The sequence below is a fragment of the Myotis yumanensis genome, unplaced genomic scaffold (genome assembly GCF_028538775.1).
Source record: "Myotis yumanensis isolate MYYU_CA2020_CCGP unplaced genomic scaffold, mMyoYum1.0.hap1 SCAF_2, whole genome shotgun sequence".
Classification (NCBI taxonomy): Eukaryota; Metazoa; Chordata; class Mammalia; order Chiroptera; family Vespertilionidae; genus Myotis; species Myotis yumanensis.
Window position 1 is genome coordinate 195,754,749 of NW_027223753.1, and position 22,641 is coordinate 195,777,389.

The window sequence follows — 22,641 nt, forward strand, 5'->3', positions numbered from 1 at the left end:
TTAAAGCAAAAAGCTGATGGTGCCAGCCCCTACCCAAAACCTTACAATAACTCCCCACAGCTCTTATTTTGAAGACCAAACTCCATAACATGCCCCTCACAGCCTCAAATGCAATGGTCTTTCCAAGCCTCAACTTACCCCATGCGCTGTTCCTCTCTGCTCTGGTGGGAAGGACCTTCATTCCATTTCCCATACACACCCCACTTCTTCCTGACATCAGGCTTTTGTATGGGCTGTTTTTCTGCCCAGAGTGCTCATTCTCCCATCCTTGCCTCGTTCATTAACATAGATTTTAGCCTTCCCATTACAACTCAAATTCACTGCCATGGGGAACCCTCAGGTACCTCCCTAACGAATACCTAGATCCTCAAAGCACCTAGGACCTTTGCTCATAACACTTATTACAGCTGCCATCTCATTCTTTTTAACGTGTGAGTGTTTGATGAATATGTATTTCCTCCAATAAATAGTAAGTTCTATGAAGGAAGCTCCCCTCATCCATCCATTCTCAATCCCTGGCACAATAAATATTTACCAAATAAGCGAATATCCAAAATTTGTATCTTCTCAGAAAGTTTTTAGGAAAATTTTTCTTATGCAAATGGTAACAAAATATAAATTTATGAATTCACAGTAATACATTTCAAGATAAAAAAAATCATATTCATATGATGACATTTCCGGTGTACTTTGTGTGTCAAATGTATCCTTCGTATAAACAATATCTTCTGAAATAAGTTATTTTCAAAGATATTATAACATCATTTTATTTCACGGAGAGTAAGGTATTGTGGGTATATGCATATAATCAAATACACACAGAGTGCGATGGTGTATATGTCATACATAAACTTTCCAGTGCAGACATTGTAAAACTTCTATTTATTGCCAAATGGTTTGAGGCCACAACCACAACAGATAGAACTTGTGTTAAATAATTCCATAAAAACATTATAGACAATGCCTTAGAATGCACAGGCAGGTGGGAAAATGGCTAACAACTTGTACAACCCAAACAAAATGACCCTCCTTATCACAGACCTGGTGCCAGTATGTCAGATCTGTGTTTTTCCATGTAAGGAAAGCTATATAATGCACAGGCAATGTGGGAAAGCACTCAACATTTTAAACTTTCTAAAATCCTAAAGCCAGATGTTGCCCATAATCCCTATCCATGAGATCATATCAATGGGATGACAACGTGGGACCAACATGGGAAATGTGTGTGCCGCCTTTTCTTATTCAAAGGTCAATTCTAAGATTGAACGATTATTTCCATTCATTTCCACCACTCCTGATCTTTTCCAATGGGTCCCTATCAGTCATTACTTGGTAAGTGTGTGCCAATCTTCTTTCATACCTTCTCGTGAAAGCACAGAGGTGGCCAAGATTACTGCTCAGAACTACTGAAACTAAAAAGGTTACTTTCTTGGCAAGTGACTTTAGAATTTTTGTTTCACTGATGACACAGTAAATAAGCCAAATCCCATAAACATTGATTCTGAGCATTTTTTCCCCTGTAACTCTGTTGACTTAAGCCAAGAATATGTGTATGATCTTGTTCTACTACCTTATTTTTTAATTTCATGCAAAGGCCATAACAATTTTTTTCAAGTATTTTTTAAATATATTTTTATTGATTTCAGAGAGGAAGGGAGAGGGAGAGAGAGATAGAAACACCAATGTTGAGAGAGTCATTGATCAGCTGCCTCCTGCATGCCCCCTACTAGGGATCGAGCCCACAACCCTGAGCATATCCCTTGATGGGAATTGAACCCTGGACCCTTTAGTCCCCAGGCTGAGGCTCTATCCACTGAGCAAAACCCACTAGGACAACAATTTTATTACCACCATTGGTTTTGCAGTTTTACTATTTTATATATTATATGATCAATTATTGTGATTTATCATGAGGCTTCCATCATATCCTAGAAGTTCCTAAGCTCCAGTATAATTGCCTGGGGATCTTGGTAAGAAGGGTGGATCCCTCACCGTATCCAAAAATTGTGATTCAGGAGGTTTGGAGTGGTGCCTTGGAATGTGCCTTTTAATAAGCCAGCAGTTAATTCCAATGTAGGTGGCCCTCAGAACAGAGTTTGAACCCATTGCTCTACAGACTTACAAAATAGTAGTCCTGGGGCTTTTTAGATCAATATTTCAGTGATTGATAGAGAAGCCAAGAAAGCATATTACATTTTGATGGGCATGAAATGATCGAGAAAGGAAGCCATTCAATCACATGTAAAAGTGCCCTCAAAGGTCTGCTTTCAAATTGAGTTTGTCTGTAGTATTTTGGACCCAAAGCATCTTGTAGGATGTTACAAAATCTATGCTTCCTCATTTATTCACTACTGACAAGGTATGGCACTCTAAAACACTGCCTGGATATTCATAACAAACATGCCATTCACTACGATCCTTAGTGATTTCAAAAACCACAGACGCTCAGTCTTCTAAATGTGGCTCCCATGACCTCCTCATTTAATAATGCTTCTATCCCTCTTTAAGCATATTCTCTGCAATCATAGTTGGCTTTATTACAACTGGCACACTCACACACAAATCAGTAAAACCATGGAAGGAAATTAAAGTAAATTTGAGACTCTCAATACATACAAAGAAATTCCCCACAGACTATATAGGAGTTGTAAGTCCCAGAAGCAGGGATTTCAGGGGCGCGGGGGGCGGGGGGGGGATGTTAAGACATATTTTCTCTCAATTTTTATTTAAAAATTACGTATTTGATATTTATAACTTTTCTTTCAGAATATGTCTTCTTCTGAAGGTATTTATCTTTGTCAGCAAAGAGTATTTAAGAATTCAAATATCATAAATTAGATTCATGACAAGGTCAATTATGGGGTACTCATGCACAATGCAATACTTTCAAGCAAAAGTTGCATACACTGGAAAATATACAGGAGAAGTAATTTCTGAGTCTGGAAGTCAGTGTGCAATGTGAATAGTAGTTATGTGGGGGTCACCATCTACTGTCATAAGAACAAGCAGGAAATCTGGAGGAAAAGGGAGAACCACAGATGGAGTGAAAAACATTCCCAATGCAGCCCAATCCATTATTGGGTTGGCTTGAAAATGGAAGTCTTGGTGAATAAAAGGACCAATTACTCAAAAACAGGAGCTTATCTCCTTTTGGGGACCTTGAATTGCCTGTCACACCTTAAGTTCAAAGCCTGCAGTCCTTGAACCTTGAAAGGGTTCTTGTCTCACCCTGAATTCTCTCACTATGCCTAACACTTCCATGTATGTTCCCTTACATTCTAGATTGGAGGGAGAGAGATGGGTTTTATCCAAGAATCATGAGGATATGGTATTTTTAAAACCTAACTGTTCATCATTATAATAAAAGGATGAGGATGATCATTTTATGTTGATCATTATCATGATTAGAGTAGCACCTTTATGGTGCTTTCATATGCCTTTAATGATGGTGGTTGAAGTCCACTTGCGGTTACATGGCTCCAACTGCAAAATTCAGGCTGAACTTCAGCCCCTACTCACCACCTTCGCTGTGTGCTCTACAGCAGTGAACAGCCTGCACAGCCATTCATGGTGGCCCTATTGTTAAACATGACAACTCTAGAGAGGAGGAGGCTAAAGCTCAAAGAAGTTAAATAACTTGCACAGGACCAGTCAGCTGTTAGGTGGCAGACTCTGGACTTCAACTGAACTAAAACTAGAGGCCTCTACCAGAAAAGTGTTTTTGGTGCAGCCCTATAAGATCTATTGTAATAAGGACTAAACATGAATTAAAACAAACCATATTTCAATAAATTATAGTTGGATAAAGACATTCAGAATTGCAAGAAATCTTAGAACAAGGTAGAAACCTTGAGTTTTTGAATTCTTATACTCCGTGTATAACTACAGAAATTATTATTTTTCATTACGCTACACTACAAAGTTTTAGGTTCCACTTCGCATGATGTCCAATGATCATGAGGATTGGTCTCCTGATTCTCACTCCTCATCCCTTGCTCTCAAGTCCCACCAAATTCCATCACATAGAATGAGTGATAATTCCTAAAATGCATTTGATGCCCCCTCTCTCAGCATTGACCCTTTGCATATGATTCCTCCCGCCCCCAGAATACCCTTCCTTCCTTTATGTTCAAAACTGCTACTTGTCCCGCATAGTTCAGCTCAGTCAACATTTTAAGCAGGAGGTTTTTCTGCTTCCTACACCCCAGTTTAGAATACATGCCTCTCCTGTTTATTCCAGTCCCCCTTATCTCTGGCTTTTGGGATACCAGCAGGAGATAAGAGAAAAAAACCCGGCTGGAGTGGCTCAGTTGGTTGAGCATTGGCCCATGAACTGAAAGATCACTGGTTCAATTCCTGGGCAGGGTATATGCCTGGGTTGTGGGCTCGATCTCAGGTTGTGGGCCTGCAAGAGGCACCTAATCGATGCTTCTCTCTCCCTCTGCCTTCCTCTCTCTCTCAAATCAATAAAAACATATTTTAAATAAATGAATAAAATAAAAGCATGTCCTGACGGGGGCGGGGGGGGGATTTAAAAATAATAATTTTGAAAATAGGAAAGAGAGAGAAGGAGAAGAGTGAGGCCCAGCTTCCTCTCTGCTTGGTCACTGCAGGTTGACTGTGCCCTCCACCCATGGCCACAGCTCCTGTCAGGGAGCACCCTCCACCCAGGTCTGCCTCTGGGTGCTAATTGTCCTCTCCCTTTTCCTCTTTAGGCAAATGATTGTTGATTATGCCTCCTCATAGGTTCTGGGCCCAGAATAGCATGGTGCTTTTCCTTTATATTTTCCACATTTATGCAAATAGTCCCTTTATTAACTCACCATAATTACCAACCTGAGGTGCCATCTATCTCCTGCCAGGATCTTGCATGGAACATAGCTGATAACATCTGGTAGCTGTGCTGACTGGACCTTCACAGGTCTTGGGTCCCTCCATCCTTGAAAAAGCAAGGTCCTCCCTCATGGGGCTTCAGAAGAACTTTTAAATAAAGCCCAGTATGACCTCCCCATGACCATTTAATACCCAGTCTCTTCCTGGATCTTGCATCTAGGAATTATGAATCACCCTCATATCCTCAGCCTGCAGTTCATCACTGTGCCCCAACACAACTGCTTTATGACTTACTTGTGAGTTCATTCATTCTTCCAGCTTCTTTAGGTGTTTTTGTTCTTTTTCATGTGCTTTCCCTCACATATCCCTCTTGTTACCTCAGTCCTTTTCTGCGCTCTTCCTAGAATATGCTTTCTCCCTTCCTCAGCAGGGGCCTGGCTCTCATGTTACCTCCTCACAGCTAGAAGTAGAATTTCCTTTCTCCAAGTGCTATAATGCTTGGCTTTTACTTCTCCAGTGGCATTCACCAGACTCTATATTGAGCTGGAGAATTTGTAAAATACTTTATCTCCACAAGATGATAAATTCAAGCTCCCGCTAAGCTGGGCTTTATTACCCCTCAGATCCAAACACAGTGCCTTACAGCTTATTTGTGCCCAAAAGTATGCATAAGATGATTGGGTGGTTGAGAGATAAATAGATGCCTATTCTTTATTGCTTTATTCCTCCTGTAGTGGGTTTCTGAGCTTTAAGGTATCTGTTTGATATTATTTCATTCTTATTCACCAACTTCATGTTGAGTAAGATTAACACCTTCAAAATTCATCTTTTATCAACATAAATATTTTCAACACTTGGTGCACAAAAGAAATACAAGTACTGTATAAACATGTGCATTAGCATTCTGAAAGACTTTTATGTTGAGAAACATGATAACAGCTTGAGTTCCAATAGCACTAAAGAATTCAGTTTAATATTCCATAGTTCTTTCAGCCAACTGATAATTAAGGAAAGGAACAGATCCAGCTTGGTAGAGAATGTCTTGGCCAAATTGTGGTGCTTTGAATGGAATAATGTGCTAATTGACAAGTGAGAAAATATTTAAATATCCTGTATGCATTACCTGCAAACAAGGTAGTTTTAAACACATACTCATTCCCTCATAGTCTCATTCTACATCGTATTTTTCAAATGAAATATGATCATCCTTAGAAAGAATTAGTTCCATGTTTTAGGCATGAAGAGACTGTAATATCATATGAGAATTATTGCTTACAAAGGACGTGCTATGGGCAATAGACCTATTAAAATGACACATGGTCAGTCATGCATATGCTAGACAAATTGAAAAAAATTAAGACATGAGATAACAGCTGGAAAAAATTTTAAGTCTTTCTTTTTTTGACTCTTGAAACTATTTTTTAAGTTAATCCTACAGCTACAAATAACCTGGCTTTTGCAAAAGTATCTAAACCTAATTCTGATGCCTAAATTAGAGCCCTCACATGTAGCTATGTGAGAGTTCCTAAAACCCTTTCCACAGACTTTTAAGTCTTTGCTTAGCAGTATTTCTCCATAGTCCTTCTTCCTTTGTTCTCAAGTAAGACTATCGTTTTGTCTTGAGTCCTTCGCTGTCATTATGGCCGTGCGGGTATGTGGGCATAATAACCCACCCTTACCTTGTCTCAAACAACTCCTTCAACTACTTTGCCAAGTGCTCCTCACAAACTGTTGACACATAATCCTCAAGTGAAACATTTGGGCCTGCCTTGAGGAGAAATACTTGTAGCTAATCTCCTATGTGCCTAAATATTACCTAAATCAATCATGGTTTCAAATCGGCTCAGGTCTCATGGTTATCTCAAATGCTTCTTTGAGTAAATATGGAAAACTAAGACAGGAAAAATGTCCTGTTAGTAAAGGACATTGCCTTAAATCATCTTTCCATGAAAACCATGGAAGAAAGCAATGTGATTACAAATTGTGAAGTAAAGTCTTTAATAAAAGTAGTGACAGGGGGTGGGGGGAGTGCTCTGCCACCTACCTAGTGTCCTCACATAAATTTCTTTGTTTTGACTTTGATCTCTCAACATTCTTGTTAACCGGGAGAGAGCTATTATTATTTCCTCATTGTTGATCAGAAAACTGGAGTTGAGAAGACTGAAATCTAACTCTTCTGAAATTTTATTTTAAAATCCTTGAATATTACAATTAAGTTAGCAAATTTTTTTTCTAGTTTGAAAGCATGGAAATGGCGTTAATTTTTTTTAAATCTAGCCCTATCCAGTTTTGCTCAGTGAATAGAGCATCAGCCTATGGACTGAAGGGTCCCAGGTTGTATTCCAGTCAAGGGCACATTCCTGGGTTGTGGGTTGGATCCCCAGTGTGGGGCATGCGGGAGGCAGTCAATCAATGATTCTCTCTCATCATGGATGTTTCTATCTCTCTCTCCCTCTCCCTTTCTCTCTGAAATCAATAAAAAATAGATAGATAGATAGATAGATAGATAGATAGATAGATAGATAGATAGATTTTTAATTTAAGCTATTTTGGTTTGGGTTTTTGTTGTTGCTGGTTTGTTGTTTCCTGTTTTCCTTCTCTTGGATCTGCTCTTGGACCTTTCCTTCCTCTTCCCAGAAAGGCCACTGTGCCCTTCATTCTGCCTCAACAGCACCCTGTGAGTAAACACTCATTGAACACACAGCCCAGGCGGACACTGTGTGAGGCAGCTCCTGCTCTTGGGAAAGCATAGCACCTGGAGAAGGCCTGTGTCCTAAGTGCTCCACCTGAGGTGCCTTTACCTGAAGTAGGACCAGAAGTAACTGCAGAGAGGCTGCACAAAGGAAGCTCCTTGTTTATGGAAAATTTAAATTTGCAAAGAATATTACTAGCTTCAAGAATGGTCTAAGTCAGATGATGCAAATACTAGTAAAACAAAGCAGAACATAAATCATTTTTTCTTTAATTCTAATTGTTTAAAGTATTATATAAGTCTGCTTTTTCTCCCATTGACCTCTCCCCCCCACTTCCACCTGCCCCCCGACCCCAGCACATGCCCTCACCCCGCTAGTGTCTGTGTCTATTGGTTATGCTCATATGCAGGCATACAAGTCCTTGGTTGATCTCTTAGCCACCCTCCCCCTGTCTTCCCTCTTAGGTTGGATGGTCTATTTGATACTTGTATGACTCGGGCTCTATTTTGTTCATCAGTTTATGTTGTTCATTATATTCCACAAATAAGTGAGATCATGTGTTATTTTTCTTTCTCTGACTGGCTTATTTCACTTAGCATAATGCTCTCCAGGTCCATCCATGCTGTTGCAAATGATAAGGGTTCTTTTTTACAGCAGCATAGTATTCCATTGTGTAGATGTACCACTGTTTTTTAACCCACTCATCTGCTGATGGGCACTTAGGCTGTTTCCAAATCTTAGCTATTGTAAAGTGTGCTGCTATGAACATAGGAGTGCATATATCCTTTCTGATTGGATAAAATATATCTGATTTCTCAGGATATATTCCTAGAAGTGGGATTACTGGGTCAAATGGAAGTTCCATTTATAACTTTTTGAGGAAACTCTATACTGTTTTCCAAAGTAGCTGCATCAGTCTACATTCCCACCAGCAGTGAAGGAGGGTTTCTCCACATCCTCACCAGCACTTGTCGTTTGTTGAGTTGTTGGTGATAGCCATTCTGACAGGTGTGAGATGGTACCTCATTGTCATTTTTACTAGTATTTGCATCTCTCAGATGATTAGTTATTTTGAGCATGTTTTCATATGTCTCTCAGCCTGCTGTATGCCCACTTTCAAAAATTGTCTATTTAGGTCCTTTGCCCATTGTTTGATTGACTGTTGATCTTCCTTTTGTTAAGATATATGAGTTCTGTATAAATTTTGGAAATTAAACCCTTATTGGAGATAACATTGGCAAATATGTTCTCTCATGCAGTGGTCTTGTTGTTTTGTTGATGGTTTCTTTTGCTGTGCAGAAACTTTATTTTTTTTTTTTTTTGAGTACTTTAACACTAGCTAAGTTCTTTTTTAACTTTTTATTTATTTATTTATTTATTTTTATTTTTATTTATTGATTAAGTTATTAAATATGTGTCCTTATCCCCATGCTACCCCCATCCCAGAAACTTTTTATTTTGATGTAGTCCCATTTGTTTATTTTCTCCTTAGTTTCCATTGTCCTAGGAGCTGTATCAGTAAAAATGTTGCTATGACATATGTCTGATATTTTGCTGCCTCTGATTCTTCTAAGATTTTTATGGTTTCCCATCTTATGTTTAAGTCCTTTATCCATTTTGAGTTTATTTTTGTGCATGGTGTAAGTTGGTGGTCTAGTTTCTTTTTTTTTTTTTTTTTCATGTATCTGTCCAATTTTCCCAAAACCATTTATTGAAGAGACTGTCTTGACTCCATTGTATGCTCTTGGCTCCTTTGTCAAATATTAACTGAGCATAGTGGTTTGGAACAATATCTGGGTTCTCTATTCCATTCCATTGGTCTATATGTCTGTTCTTATGCCAGTACCAGGCAGTTTTGAGAACAGTGGCTTTGCAATACAGCTTGATATCTGGTATTGTGATTCCCCCCAACTTTGTTCTTCTTTCTCGGGATTGCTGCGACTATTCAGGGTCTTTTTTTATTCCAGATGAATTTTTGGAGAGTTTGTTCTAGGTCTGTGAAATATGCCATTGGTATTTTAATAGGGATTGCATTGAATCTATAGATTACTTTGGGTAGTATAGACATTTTAGTGATGTTGATTCTACCAATCCATGAATATGGTATATTCTTCCATTTGTTTATGTCTTCCTCTATCTCTTTTTTCAGTGTCCTGTAGTTTTCTGAGTGCAGGTCTTTTACCTCCTTAGTTAAGTTTATTCCTAGGTATCTTAATTTTTTTTGTTGCAGTGGTAAATGGGATTTTTTTTAGTTTCTCTTTCTGTTAGCCCATTATTGGTGTATAAGAAAGCCATAAATTTCTGGGTGTTAATTTTGTATCCTGCTACATTGGCAAATTCATTTATTAAGTCTAGTTGTTTTTTGATAGAATCAAAAAACAGGGTTTTCTATGTACAATATTATGTCATCTACGAATAATGACAGTTTTACTTCTTTTCCAATTTGGATGCCTTTCATTTCTTCTTCTTGTCTGATCACTATAGCTAGCACTTCCAGTACTATGTCAAACAGGAGTGGTGAAAGTGGGCATCCCTGTCTTGTTCCTGTTCTTGGGGAAAATGGTTTTAGTTTTTGCCCATTGAGTATGATGTTGGCTGTAGGTTTGTTATATAAGGCTTTAATTATGTTGAGGTATGATCCTTCTATTCCCACTTTGCTGAGAGTTTTTATCAAGAAAGGGTGTTGGATTTTGTCAAATGCTCTTTCTGCATCAATTGATATGATTATGTGATTTTTATCTCTCAATTTGTTTATGTGATATATCATGTTTATTGATTTGTGGATACTGTATCATCCTTGCATCCACAAATCATTTTCTTGATGTGACTGTCAATACTTCCTGGGTTCCTGCTTTCCCTGGTCTCTGTTATGCACAATACTAACCACCATGAAGTTTCTCAGAGGATGGGAGACGCTTCTCAACACTGATGTCTCAGATCAAATGTCACCTGGAATGTCCAAGCTCTTTTCTGATGACTTAAACGCATGTGCACCAACCCCACGTCAATCACTCTCTATTCTATTTTTATCATATATATTTGATATGTATTTTCCATTTAGAGCCTTAATTTGGGATCGAAAATGAGACATCCAATTGAATACTTTTCAGACAAGGAACAATGCCAAACTAGCCTCATTAGAACTTTGTTTGTGGAAGCTACATACTTCATTATTCTTACTTTGAAAATGCAGTCAAGATGAACAAATCTTCCTCTGAGATACTTATTTGATCTAAATTAGGAAAGGGAAATGGTAGGGTCAGAAAGATATGGTCAAACAGGCATTGTCCAAATTTCCAAGTGATAGAAAATATGTCATTCCTTTCAAATTGCTGTGAAAATTGAACATAAATCGACAGAAGTAAATTTTGTCAGACTCCCCAGAAATTAGATGCTTTTATATAAATTTAAGAAGTGAATTTAATGTGATTATTAAAAGAAATTAAAGTCCTCCATTCAACATCTAACCTTCTGACATGGTAACACATCTTCTAATTCTATGATTATGTGTAATAATAATGTAATGATAAACACTGTACTTCAATGTCTAATTAATCCGTTCAGTCAACACATATTTATAGACTTCCTGTTATTTGCCAGGCACTGTGTTAAAAGCCTGGTGATACAACAGTGAACAAAGCAGGGACACTGCCCTCAGGGAGCTTTCAGTTGGATGGGGGAAAAAGACATTCATTAGATCAGTGGTTCTCAACCTGTGGGTCGCTACCCCTTTGGGGGTCGAATGACCCTTTCACAGGGGTCACCTAAGACCATTGGAAAACACATATATAATTACATATTGTTTTTGTGATTAATCACTATGCTTTAATTATGTTCAATTTGTAACAATGAAAATACATCCTGCATATCAGATATTTACATTATGATTCATAACAGTAGCAAAATTACAGTTATGAAGTAGCAATGAAAATAATTTTATGGTTGGGGTCACCACAACATGAGGAACTGTATTAAGGGGTCACAGCATTAGGAAGGTTGAGAACCACTGCATTAGATAAACACCACTAACCATCTACAGATGATGATGCCTGCTATAAAAGAATCATGCCAGATGCTATGGGAACATATAACAGGCAAAGCCACTCTGGTCTGGGTTTTGGGAAGGTCTACCAAAGGAAGCAACATTGGAGTTGAAACATGCATTATTGGTTGTTAACTACGCAAAGATGGGAGTGTGGAGGGTGAAGAGAGAGTATGTGGGTTCCAGAGAGTGGAAATATCCTGTTCAAAAGAACTGGGTAAATTTGCCTTTGCAGCTGTTATGGCTTTTAGGAAAACATGTCTTTTTGGAGTAGTGTGTTGACTTTTGCTGCCAAATAGCTAAATATATGTGTTTTGTGATTATTTATGAAGTTATATTTCTCAGCGGTTCATGTGAACAGAATATCATGAAACAAAGTAGTTACGAAGCACAGAAAGCTGGCTATCTGGACCAACCTTAGAAACTGCTAACCAGATGCTCTCTTTGTGAACCATATTTCTCTTGAAAATCTCTATGAGGTCTTTCAACACTTTCCCATCATCTAAACTGTGCATCCTTTCAGGGACAAAGGGAGAAAGGTTAACCAAATTCATAATTTATCAGCCCACTTTCCAAATATGCTTTACTGGGTTCTGGTTCCCTGGACAATTCTGACTTTTGATCACTTGCCAAATAACTAATGGAAAATAAATGGCTTGATCAGTCTGTTACCTTCAACAGTTGTAAATCAAGACGGCCAGCCTCTCATAGAAGGGAAACTTAAAGAGAAGCAAGTCAGATGGAAGTTCATCAAAAGGTGGAAAACCCGTTACTTCACACTGGCTGGAAACCAACTTCTGTTTCAAAAAGGAAAGTCTGTAAGTTCCTCTGCTGTTTATTACACCTGCATTTTTAAAGTCTTGATTTCCATCAACCAGCTAGGTAGGCATTTTGTCTTGGGTTAAATATCAGTATTTTTTTTCCTTCTCCGTTTTACAATTTTACAGTATTATTTTATTACCATGTTCCTTTCACTGCCCATTCTGTTCATTTCTATGTTAGTTGGTTCACTGTCCCTCTTCATTTTATTATGGGAGTTATTTTTTGTTGACTTAAGTTTTTAGAAGATAAACTGCTCTTGACTGGAACACCATGCCTTTTGTTTCCCTGCAGATCACCTACGTACATTTATGGCTCATCATATTGACTGATTTCTTTTATAGTTACAGGTCTTATTTAGAAGTGGGGACTGAAGGAAGGGGAACCATAGAAGGGAGGAAGAAAAAAAGGCTGGTCTATTTTAAATTACTTTTGAAATCACCAAAGTTTAATTTGATTAGAAAAAAATGCTATCTTTCATTCAGTGAATGAATACAATGGGATTCTAAAAGAATTAATAAATATTCATTTAATAGAATTTTCCATCTGAACAAGGATGCTGAGTAAATATCTGTATTCTGAATTTTCAGGGGGAAACCTATTAACAATGTAAAGTTTTCCCCTTCTTTTCAAATCAGATTTATTATCCTTCAACTCAACTCAATCAGGATCTGGGAAATAAAATCTTGACCTACTTCTTGGCTACATTGAAAAATAATAATAATAATAATAATAATAATAATAACAGCTCATCAGAGCTCACATGCCACACTGGATTGCCTCAAACAATCCTTTGAGGTCAGCACTCTTATTATTGCCCTTTTACAGAAGGGGAAACAAGGCTCAAAGAGATGGTTGGCTTGACCAAAGATAGAGCCAGTAAGGTAAAGAGGGTGAAACTGGAGTCAGGCTTGGGCAGTATGACACCAAACATGTTCTTAACTGAGTCCTTAGTCCTGCTTCCCTGTACACTTAAACACAGAGCCAGTGGCAAAGCAAACTGCATCTGAATTAATTAATGAAAGGTCTTAAATTACTTAAAAATACAATGCACTGAGAACATATGCACTATATTTTTAGAGTGCTCATTATAAAATTTATTTATTACCCAAGAGAATCAAATATGGTGTATCTGAATTTCACAAATTCTGGTCAGTACTTTTTCAATCTATAAAACCTCATGTTAACTTTTTGAGTAAAAAAAAAAAGACTTTGATGACACCTATTCTGAACTCATGTTACTTTCTTCATTTCTATGTATTATAAAATATACAGATGGATTTTTTTGTGGCTGAAGATCTTTTTAAAAGGGAAGTATAGTGTGTGCTCAATCCAGTGGTTCGCAACCTTCCTAATGCCGCAACCCTTTAATACTGTTCCTCATGTTGTGGTGACCCCCAATTTCATTGTTACAAATTGAACATAATTAAAGCATAGTGATGAATCACAAAAACAATATGTAATTATATATGTGTTTTCCGATGGTCTTAGGCGACCCCTGTGAAAGGGTCATTCCACCCCCAAAGGGCTCGCGACCCACAGGTTGAGAACCGCTGATTTAGACACTTATTGGAGGTTTAAAGAAACATTTTTTTTTTTTTTAGTATAGGTTCACATTTAAAGTGTTAAAAATGGCCATCTGAATTTCCTGTTTTCATATAAAAAGGCAGGAATAGAAGTTAAAATGTAGTGATTTATCAGATCCCTTGAGTCAAAGCAGAGTCAGTGCATAAGAGTGTTTTTCCTGAACTCAAATAATGACCTTTATCCTTCTTGATTCAGAGCTTTTTAATAAAGTTTAGAGAATGAGCTATTTTATAGTTGGCTAACTTGTTTGACATCTTTATCGGGAAATAATGGTTTAACATTCCAGAAACCTGACAAAACATATGGCTCAAATATTGGGAAATAGTATAAGGACCACAGCAAAATCTCCTTCATCCCCAGGGACACAGTAACCTAGCAGTGGTCAGCAGTCTAGCCACATTGTAAAGGCCCTTTCTTGTAAATGAGAAAAAATGTGCATTTTAAACTAAAAGATTATAATGTTACTTTCTATTGTTAAGATCTCTGCCAACCAGCTAGGCAATGGTGTCCTTTAACTTCCTGGCCATTTCTATCTTGGTTAATTCACTGTCCTTCTTGAAATAACTATGATAACATCTTTTTTTTATCAGTTCTTTCATTTATCAGTCTCTGTACTGTAGGCTAACCCAAAGAAATACAATTTTATTATCCTCAGACACTGTAAACCACAGTAAGCTGACAAATATTGTCGAGTGCAGATATTTTCCAAGTTTATCCTATATAGCCCCTAAAAGAATTTGGAAAGATCTATATTACCTATAGTATTTTAAGGTGTATCAACACTTTAATCATAAGTTTAAACAGTTGCACAAACTGTAATTTCTGTTGAATTATAAGCATTTTCATTTTAAAATAAAATATCACATATTTTCTTTAAATGTAACCACTGAAATAAAATACCATAGCAATTTGACACCTAACATTATCCATTTAAAAATTGCATAAATTAGTTCTTTAATAAAAATGTTTACATTGTGTCACTTTTCCTTGAAATCATATTTTTGTTCTACCCCTCCCACAGCATTTCACTGTAATGACCCTATCATTTTTCATTGCAATAAAACTATGTATATAAATTGAAATTTAATTTTAATTTCTTGTGACCATCAGTCTCTAAATATTAAGGTTTTATATTTTTCTCTTTTAAAATATTATATCATTTATGAAAAGCTGTAAGTATAATACCAAATGTATTATTAGATTACTAGTTACTAAACATTAAAAAGTGAAATGCTATTGGAAATGCATCACTTAATCAACAATGGGGATTATTGTTGCTTTGTTTGAAGGATGCTTCCCTGACATTAATATTCTGTATTGCTTTTCAAAATTTGTTTGATGCTCTTGAGATTTTTCCAAGTTGCATAATACACCATGGAAAGTTTGGGAAGGGTGACTGTACAGGAGAGGTGGGAAAGGGGAATTGACAAGATCCTCAACCACAGGTACATTCTCCAGGAGACAAAATGGAGTTAAAGACCTGAAATTGCTTTAAACAAGTATCTGACCCCTTAAAACTATTCATGCTAGCAGACAAATGACACTTCCAATGTTCCACAGAGTTTCAAAAACAGTTTGATCTACATAAACACTGAAACCCTTTTTATTCTATGAATACCCCTTCCTCAGATATAGCACAAAGTAAAATTAAATTCCATGCTTCCCAAATTATCTTAAATTCTGAGTTAATGGTACTCCAAATTGTACTGTTGTGTTTTGCTCTATTAATGAAGTTTTAATATTAATAGAAAATGACATAAAATCAAAGAAATATGAATTAAGCATTTTCCCCAATCCCAAGGTAGAATTTCTAGAAATTAGCTATCTTGTGCCAATTTATGATACGATAACAAAGGGCCAATTGTTCACTCCTTTCTTGTTCTAATGACCCTTTGAGGCAATGGCGCCCCAAATAACAAAGGCCTTGAGCCATATGAAGTGAAAGGATTCTGATCCTCTTGGAAAATCCTCCAGTAGCCAGAGATCTTTCCATGTTCTGGGAGCCAGCTCATGTGTTTTACTTCCCATGTGCATTTCAGAAAGACGATCCTGATGACTCACCAATAGAACTCAGCAAAGTACAGAGCGTGAAGGTTGTGGCCAGAAAACGCAGGGACCGCTCTCTCCCTCGGGCTTTTGAAATCTTCACAGACAATAAAACCTATGTTTTCAAGGCCAAGGATGAGAAGAACGCAGAAGAGTGGCTCCAGTGCATCAATGTGGCAGTTGCCCAAGCAAAAGAGAGAGAAAGTCGAGAGGTGACCACATATCTGTAGGGACTCGCAAGCCGACCTCACACTGACTGTGTACAATGGCATTGCATTATCACTGCCAATGTCAAGAAAAAAAAGATAAATTCGCCGAGTCATGTGTTTTTTACTAAATACCAGTGGAACAGTTTTTCCTCAGAAGCAGTACCCAAAAGCGGCAGGATTCCTAGCACATCTTACATCCTAATGGCATTTGCATTAACTTCAGGACATTTGTGTAAGCTAGGATAAGCATAGGAAACCATTTTCTCCAGCCCCAAATTCTGTGCCACTCCCGTTTACACTTGAGATTTTGGGTTTTGCCATTAACCATGTGCTTTTTTTAAAGAATTAAGCTGTGGGAAGCAGAATTCTGGGATAACTCCCGATGACCCACACCCGGGATAACCTTCTCCCCTTGAGTGTGGTAGAACCTGCAACTTGCTTCTCACTAATGGAATATGGCAAAAGAGATAGACTGGTCTCTCTTCTGATTATGTGACATTCTATGGCAAGGGTAAAGAGATTTTGCAGATATAATGAAGGTCCTTAATCGGCTGACTTTGCGGTCATCAAAAGGGTATGATCATGGGTGAGCCTGACCGAATCAGATGAGCCCTTTAAAAGCAAGTCAGAGACTCTCTTTCACTGGCCTGGAATAAGCAAGCTGCTATGAGTCCTGCAGCTTCAAGGAAATGAACTTTGCCAGCAACCAGTGAGCCTGGAAGAGGATCCCCAACCTCATGTAAGAGCCCAGCCACCTTGACTGCACCTTGACCGCAGCTTTGCAAACCCTGAGCAGAGGACCCAGCTGAGCCATGCTTGGACTCCTGACCCACGGAAACTTCGAGATAATAAATATGTGCTTTTTTAAGTTGCTAAGTGTGTGCTGATTTGTTATGTAGCAGTAGATCACTAATACAAAAGCAAACTTGGACTATACATAAAGGATCAATTTTTCCTAGAAATTTACTAACCGTGTGATTTAGCATAGAAACCCGGAGAAAAATTACAAGTAGTCGATACCCTTAATTCATCCTTGACCACTTCTAACTCACTAGGACGGGAAATAGAAAAGGCCAATTGAGGAAGGAAATGATTCACTTTTAACATATAAACTTTGAGGTATTGTGAGACACAGAAGTTATTACAAGTGGGACATGGAGTTCTGGAGGTCAAAAGTTGGCCTTGTTGGATATATGGATGGTCACTGAACATGTGGAATTAGATGAAAGTACTTAGGGTGAGCAAGACAAAAGACCTTCTAAGGCAGTGGTTCTCAACCTTCTGGCCCTTTAAATACAGTTACTCATGTTGTAACCCAACCATAAAATTATTTTCGTTGTTACTTCATAACTGTAATGTTGCTACTGTTATGAATCGTAATGTAAATATCTGATATGCAGGATGGTCTTAGGCGACCCCTGTGAAAGGGTCATTCGACCGCCAAAGGGGTCGCGACCCACAGGTTGAGAACCGATGTTCTAAGGGCTACCTGAAAGTTTTCAGAAGTGATGAAAAAGGACTAAACTCCTTTGTGCCATAGCAATTTATGGAGCAGCTACCAAGCAACAGGTACCATGCTTGGCCTGGAAAGACAAAAATAAAGACTCAACTCCTCCACTCAAGGAACATACAGTATAGTGGAAGAGACAGATGTTTACAACAAACACTGAAATGCTCTATGGCAAGTACCTTGACAGAGGTTTGGGAGAACACAGGAGAAGGCACCACAGCAATTGACTTTGAACTCAGCATGGGCTCCCTCCCTGTTTCCAAGTTGTCAAATAATGAGTTTGCCTTAAGGAACTATTCAGAGTGTTGCTGGCAGACACAGAGCAAATAGTCAGTAGAGGGAACCACCTTGCAAAGGCAAAGGAGAGAGAGGGAACATGGTCCATTTGCAAAACAGCAACTCCTTACCTCGGATTGGAACATATGGGGCCTTCTGGGAATGGTGCAGGATGATGCTGGCTTCCCTGCAGGGCCAAGGCATAAAGGGCTTGGTTCCATGCTAAGGATCTTGAACTTTGTCCTTAAGATAATGAAGCACCATTAAAAGGTTTTAAGAAGAGAGAAATCATTTTGATAGTGGTATAGAGAAAGGGATATTGGATATTATAGCAGGAAGATGATCTGGGAAGTTCTTAGAAGGTGTTTAGGACCTCCTAGACCAATGTAGTAGCTGGGAGACAGAGGGAAATGAAAATGCAGGAAAAATACTGAACCAGTGAAATGGACAGGATACTGATGGATTGGATAGAGCTGGGATGTCAGAATGTGGAGGAGTCTCTGATGACCCCTAATGCTTTCTTCGGAAACCTAATGAAGATGGCAGTGGTCACTGAGAGAAAAAATTTCCAAGCAATAGCTTGATAGGTGGGCCCATGGCAAATTAAATTTTAATGTGTACATTCAGAGTATAGACAAGTGATTTACCTTGGACTAGAGCAGTGATGGCGAACCTATGACACGTGTGTCAGAGGTGATGCGCGAACTCATTTTTTTGGTTGATTTTTCTTTGTTAAATGGCATTTAAATATATAAAATAAATATCAAAAATATGTCCTTGTTTTACTATGGTTGCAAATATCAAAAAATTTCTACATGTGACATGGCACCAGAGTTAAGTTAGGGTTTTTCAAAATGCTGACACACCGAGCTCAAAATGTTCGCCATCACTGGACTAGAGAGACACCTCCTTTTATGGAGCTGGATAAGAAAAGGTGTGAGAGCAGGTATAGCTGTAAATGATTCTCTAAATATTATTTTAAACTCTACCAGCTTGTGCAGGAGGCAACCAACACATCAATTGGTTGTCTCCTGCACGGGCCCTGGGCCTGGGGCAGGGCGGAGCCTGCAACCAAGGTACGTGCCCTTGACTGGAATCAAACCCAGGACCCTTCGGTCCACAGGCCAATGCTCTATCCACTGAGCCAAACCGGCTAGGGTTACCAGCTCTTTCTTAAGAGTCAGTGAGTAACTCTAGCTAGTTTGATTAAGAAACACTGGTAACTGATGAATGGAAATAAAATATTAAGTGACACTGCATTACTTATTAATAATTTAAATGCCAATCATGTGCTCGAATCTTTCATAGCAGAGATTACAGTAAAACGCTGGTTCTATGCTGATTCTGTTTTCACTAAATGCTTGTCCTCAGAAAGACGAGAATGGCCCTACCAGCTCAATTTGGAGGAAAATAATTACCTTTGCTGCTTGTTACAACGTCCTTGTTACTTAATTAATGAAATGCCTCTAGTTTATAACACAATTCTCAAAGCCTTGGAACCAGATCTAAAGAGAAGTAAATGTATGAGGAGTAAATAATCTTCTTTCTGGTTTCATTCCATGATGCAGTGATTCCAAATGCAGTCAAATTCTCCTGGGTTTCGAATCACATGAGGAATTTCAAAATCCTCAGCTTCCCACTGATATTTCTGGCACTTCCACCCTTGCTGCCGGCTAGCTCACCACAGACTGGCCTTTCCCAAGAGGGCAGCCATTCCTGCTCCTGATCTAAGAAGAAACCACATTTCTAAACATGTCTAAACCTTTAGAACTGTTGGTATGAATACAATTATAAGCATGGACAGAAATTCAAGTGGTTTTCATTTTTTACTTCATTTTGACTCTTTTTCCCACCCAAATAGCCATGGAAAATAGTAAATGTTTATGTGTGAGAATCTCATCTGATTATTTCTTGAGAACCTGCAGTTGGTAAAAAGAAATGCTCAATGCTTTTTTTAATACTAGGTTTTCTAGAAAATCCTTAGCTGGTGATGTTGAGGGACATTTATTGGATCATCTTCAATTTATCGCCTTTGAATTGAAGATGGTCCTTTGGGGCCCATTGAGTATGGCTTATTCTCGGGCATAAGTAAAGATTATCTGGTTGAAAAGCATTTTCAATTTTAGGAAACAATTGTGAGGTGATGTGAGAGACTATGTGAGCTGAATTCAAGGTGCACTGAAGAGAAGTAGACACCAAAAATGCCCTCATCAGGATTTCCAGTCCCCAAAATCTAACTCAGTTTTCAGATGAGAAACAAAGAAAAACCCAAGATGTCATCTTGTATATAGACATCTTGGTGCCACTCCACCCCACAGATTCTTCTGTAAGATAGAGGGGCTGGATCCAGATGGTCCCACCATCGCATCACTTCCTGCCAGGCTTGTGTGGATCAGAAATTCCCAGAAGCAGGGGCTGCGGGGAGAGGTCCTCCCACTTCTGATGTGCAGTTTGTTAGATGGGGAGGCACAGGGCTGGGCCCAGGTGGCTCTGCCTTCCGTCCTTGGTGGGTGTAGGTGCAAACGCATGCTCTTGCTCAGACAGGGCAGGGCTGTGTAAACAGCTCAGCTTCCTCTGGAAACGGCCTCAGGATGGTGTTTTCAGAACATGTTATCAGATATAAGTTTAAAACAACTAAAATAATAAAAAGGAAAAAAAAACACCTTCAAAAAAAAAAAAGACAGAGGGGTTGGCAAATCAGGGAGATTCCTACCAGGACAGTGGAGTCTAGAGAAAGAGGTACAGGCTCTGGGCATGGATACATGAGAATTCAAGTCCTAACTCTACCAAAACCAAAGTACCAATCTGAGCAAAATGCTCAGCTCTCACCTCCAGGTTGGGATGAGATGAGACAGAATTGGTGTGAGGCTTAAATGTCATGTGAAAGCACCTGCAGCGAACCTTTAACTGAATAGGTGCTTGATAATGACACTCCACTAAGGAAGGGAAAATCCTACCAATGAAATTACGATGTGATGCCTTAATAATGTCCAATGAGTAGTGCTTTACTTCAAAATGTCTTTTATCTGTTATCTGAGGGACCTGGCAGTTGCTTCTGACTTTAGGTACTTTGTGTGGTGTGTGATAGGCAATTCTTTTGTATCCATTTCAGCAACAAAATGAAGCATGGATTTATCCACAGGGTGATGTAGTTCTTTCTCAGGTAAAGCACTTAATGGTTGCTTTGCATCACCGCATGGAACTGTAGACGTTCCTCTAATAACGGCTCTTGGACTCACTAGGTCCCATTTCATCCCCAACCTCTGTTTCTGTACTTTTCTGTGTACATGATAACTTTATTTTTTCAAAGGCAAATCATATAATTTTTTAAGACCTACTAAACATCAATTAGCACATGTGGTGTCGGCCATGCACATGACTCAATTGAAGTCACAACACAAAGCACTAGCACCAAACTCGAGTGATAGCTAGTCACAGTCATTCCTGGTGGGTGACAATCGTAAGACTCATCCCGAATTCAGAACTGTTAAAATATGGGAGGAAAAATGTAAATAAATGAGCAGAAGTATTAATTTAAAAGTTCCACAGGAGTTTGTTTCACAGTAATCAAAACTGTAATGTAAAAGTTTTTGTGCACATTAAAGCATATGGCAAATGCGAGAAATTTTTTAATCTATTGAAATGGTTACAATGCTCCTAATGCACCCATTCTTAAAAGTTTGAGATGGGCCAAAAAAATCAGTGGTATGAATTAATCCAAGTCAAAGGCCTGAGAACCAGCTGTAAGTCCTGGAGTTCAAAAACCGAACACTGTGAGTTCTGGTGTTCCAGGGCAGAAGATGGACATCCCAGCTCAAGAAGAAAGGAAGAATTTGCGCTTCCTTCACCTTTGTGTTCCATTCCGCCCCCAGTGGATTGGATACTGTCACCCACCACTGGTGACAGTAGATGTCTTTACTTAGTCTACTGAATCAAATGCCAACCTCTTCCAGATTCATCCTCATGGACACACCAAGAAATAATGTTTTACCAGCTCTCTAGGCATCCCTTAGGTCAGTCAAATTGTCACATAAAATTAACCATCACACCCTCTATTTTGATGGAAATAATATGACTAATGCCCACATATAAGCCATGTTTCTGATGCCTCTGCACCCCCTTGCTGTGCTCCCCTTTATCCAAGTCCCCTTCCCTGGCAGGGAAAATAGATAGGGAATGGGCCAAGATGGCAGGGGTGAGGGTAGAGGGCATGTGGTGTATCTTTCACCCACTGTCACAGACTGGGGAGCCTGGAGGTGAAGTTGGGATGGTGTCTGAGGAGGAATTCCATACCAAGAAGGAGCAGCATTTCCATAAGAGGCCCTCAAGGTCAACCATACCAGAGACAACAGCAGGGAAGCAAGAACTGGAGCCACGTTGGAAGCTGGGGGACCAGGAAAGAGAGAGGAGTAGAGCCAAGTAGGTGGAACAGGAAGTGGGATGAATAAAATTTATAGGAGCAGGACAATTCCCAGGGTTATGTTTTCTCAGATACCTGCCTAGGTGAGAAGGGTGCTGATGAGACAGGTTCTCACCTCCTGTGTGTGTGCTTCTGTTACCAGGTTGCACAAGGCCCTCATCATGTACGAGGCAGAATAGGCAAGCAGCCCTGGCCAAGGCCTTGGC

The 22,641-nt window shown here is 38.9% G+C and overlaps 1 protein-coding gene across 5 annotated transcripts in view; it reads left to right on the forward strand.

The window, feature by feature from the left end:
* The window catches only part of VEPH1 (ventricular zone expressed PH domain containing 1), a 196,746-nt gene extending 179,664 nt beyond the window's left edge, over positions 1 to 17,082 (forward strand). For 2 of the 5 annotated variants that reach the window (XM_070406919.1, XM_070406920.1), the window contains exons 13-14: positions 12,250 to 12,386; positions 16,014 to 17,082. In XM_070406919.1, coding sequence (XP_070263020.1) covers positions 12,250 to 12,386; positions 16,014 to 16,250 — 374 coding nt within the window. In that variant the 3' untranslated portion in view covers positions 16,251 to 17,082. Of the gene's footprint in view, positions 1 to 12,249; positions 12,387 to 12,731; positions 12,798 to 16,013 lie in introns of those variants that run through there. The other 3 variants (XM_070406921.1, XM_070406924.1, XM_070406922.1) reach the window with 3 other exon arrangements.
* Positions 17,083 to 22,641: the final 5,559 nt, after the last annotated feature.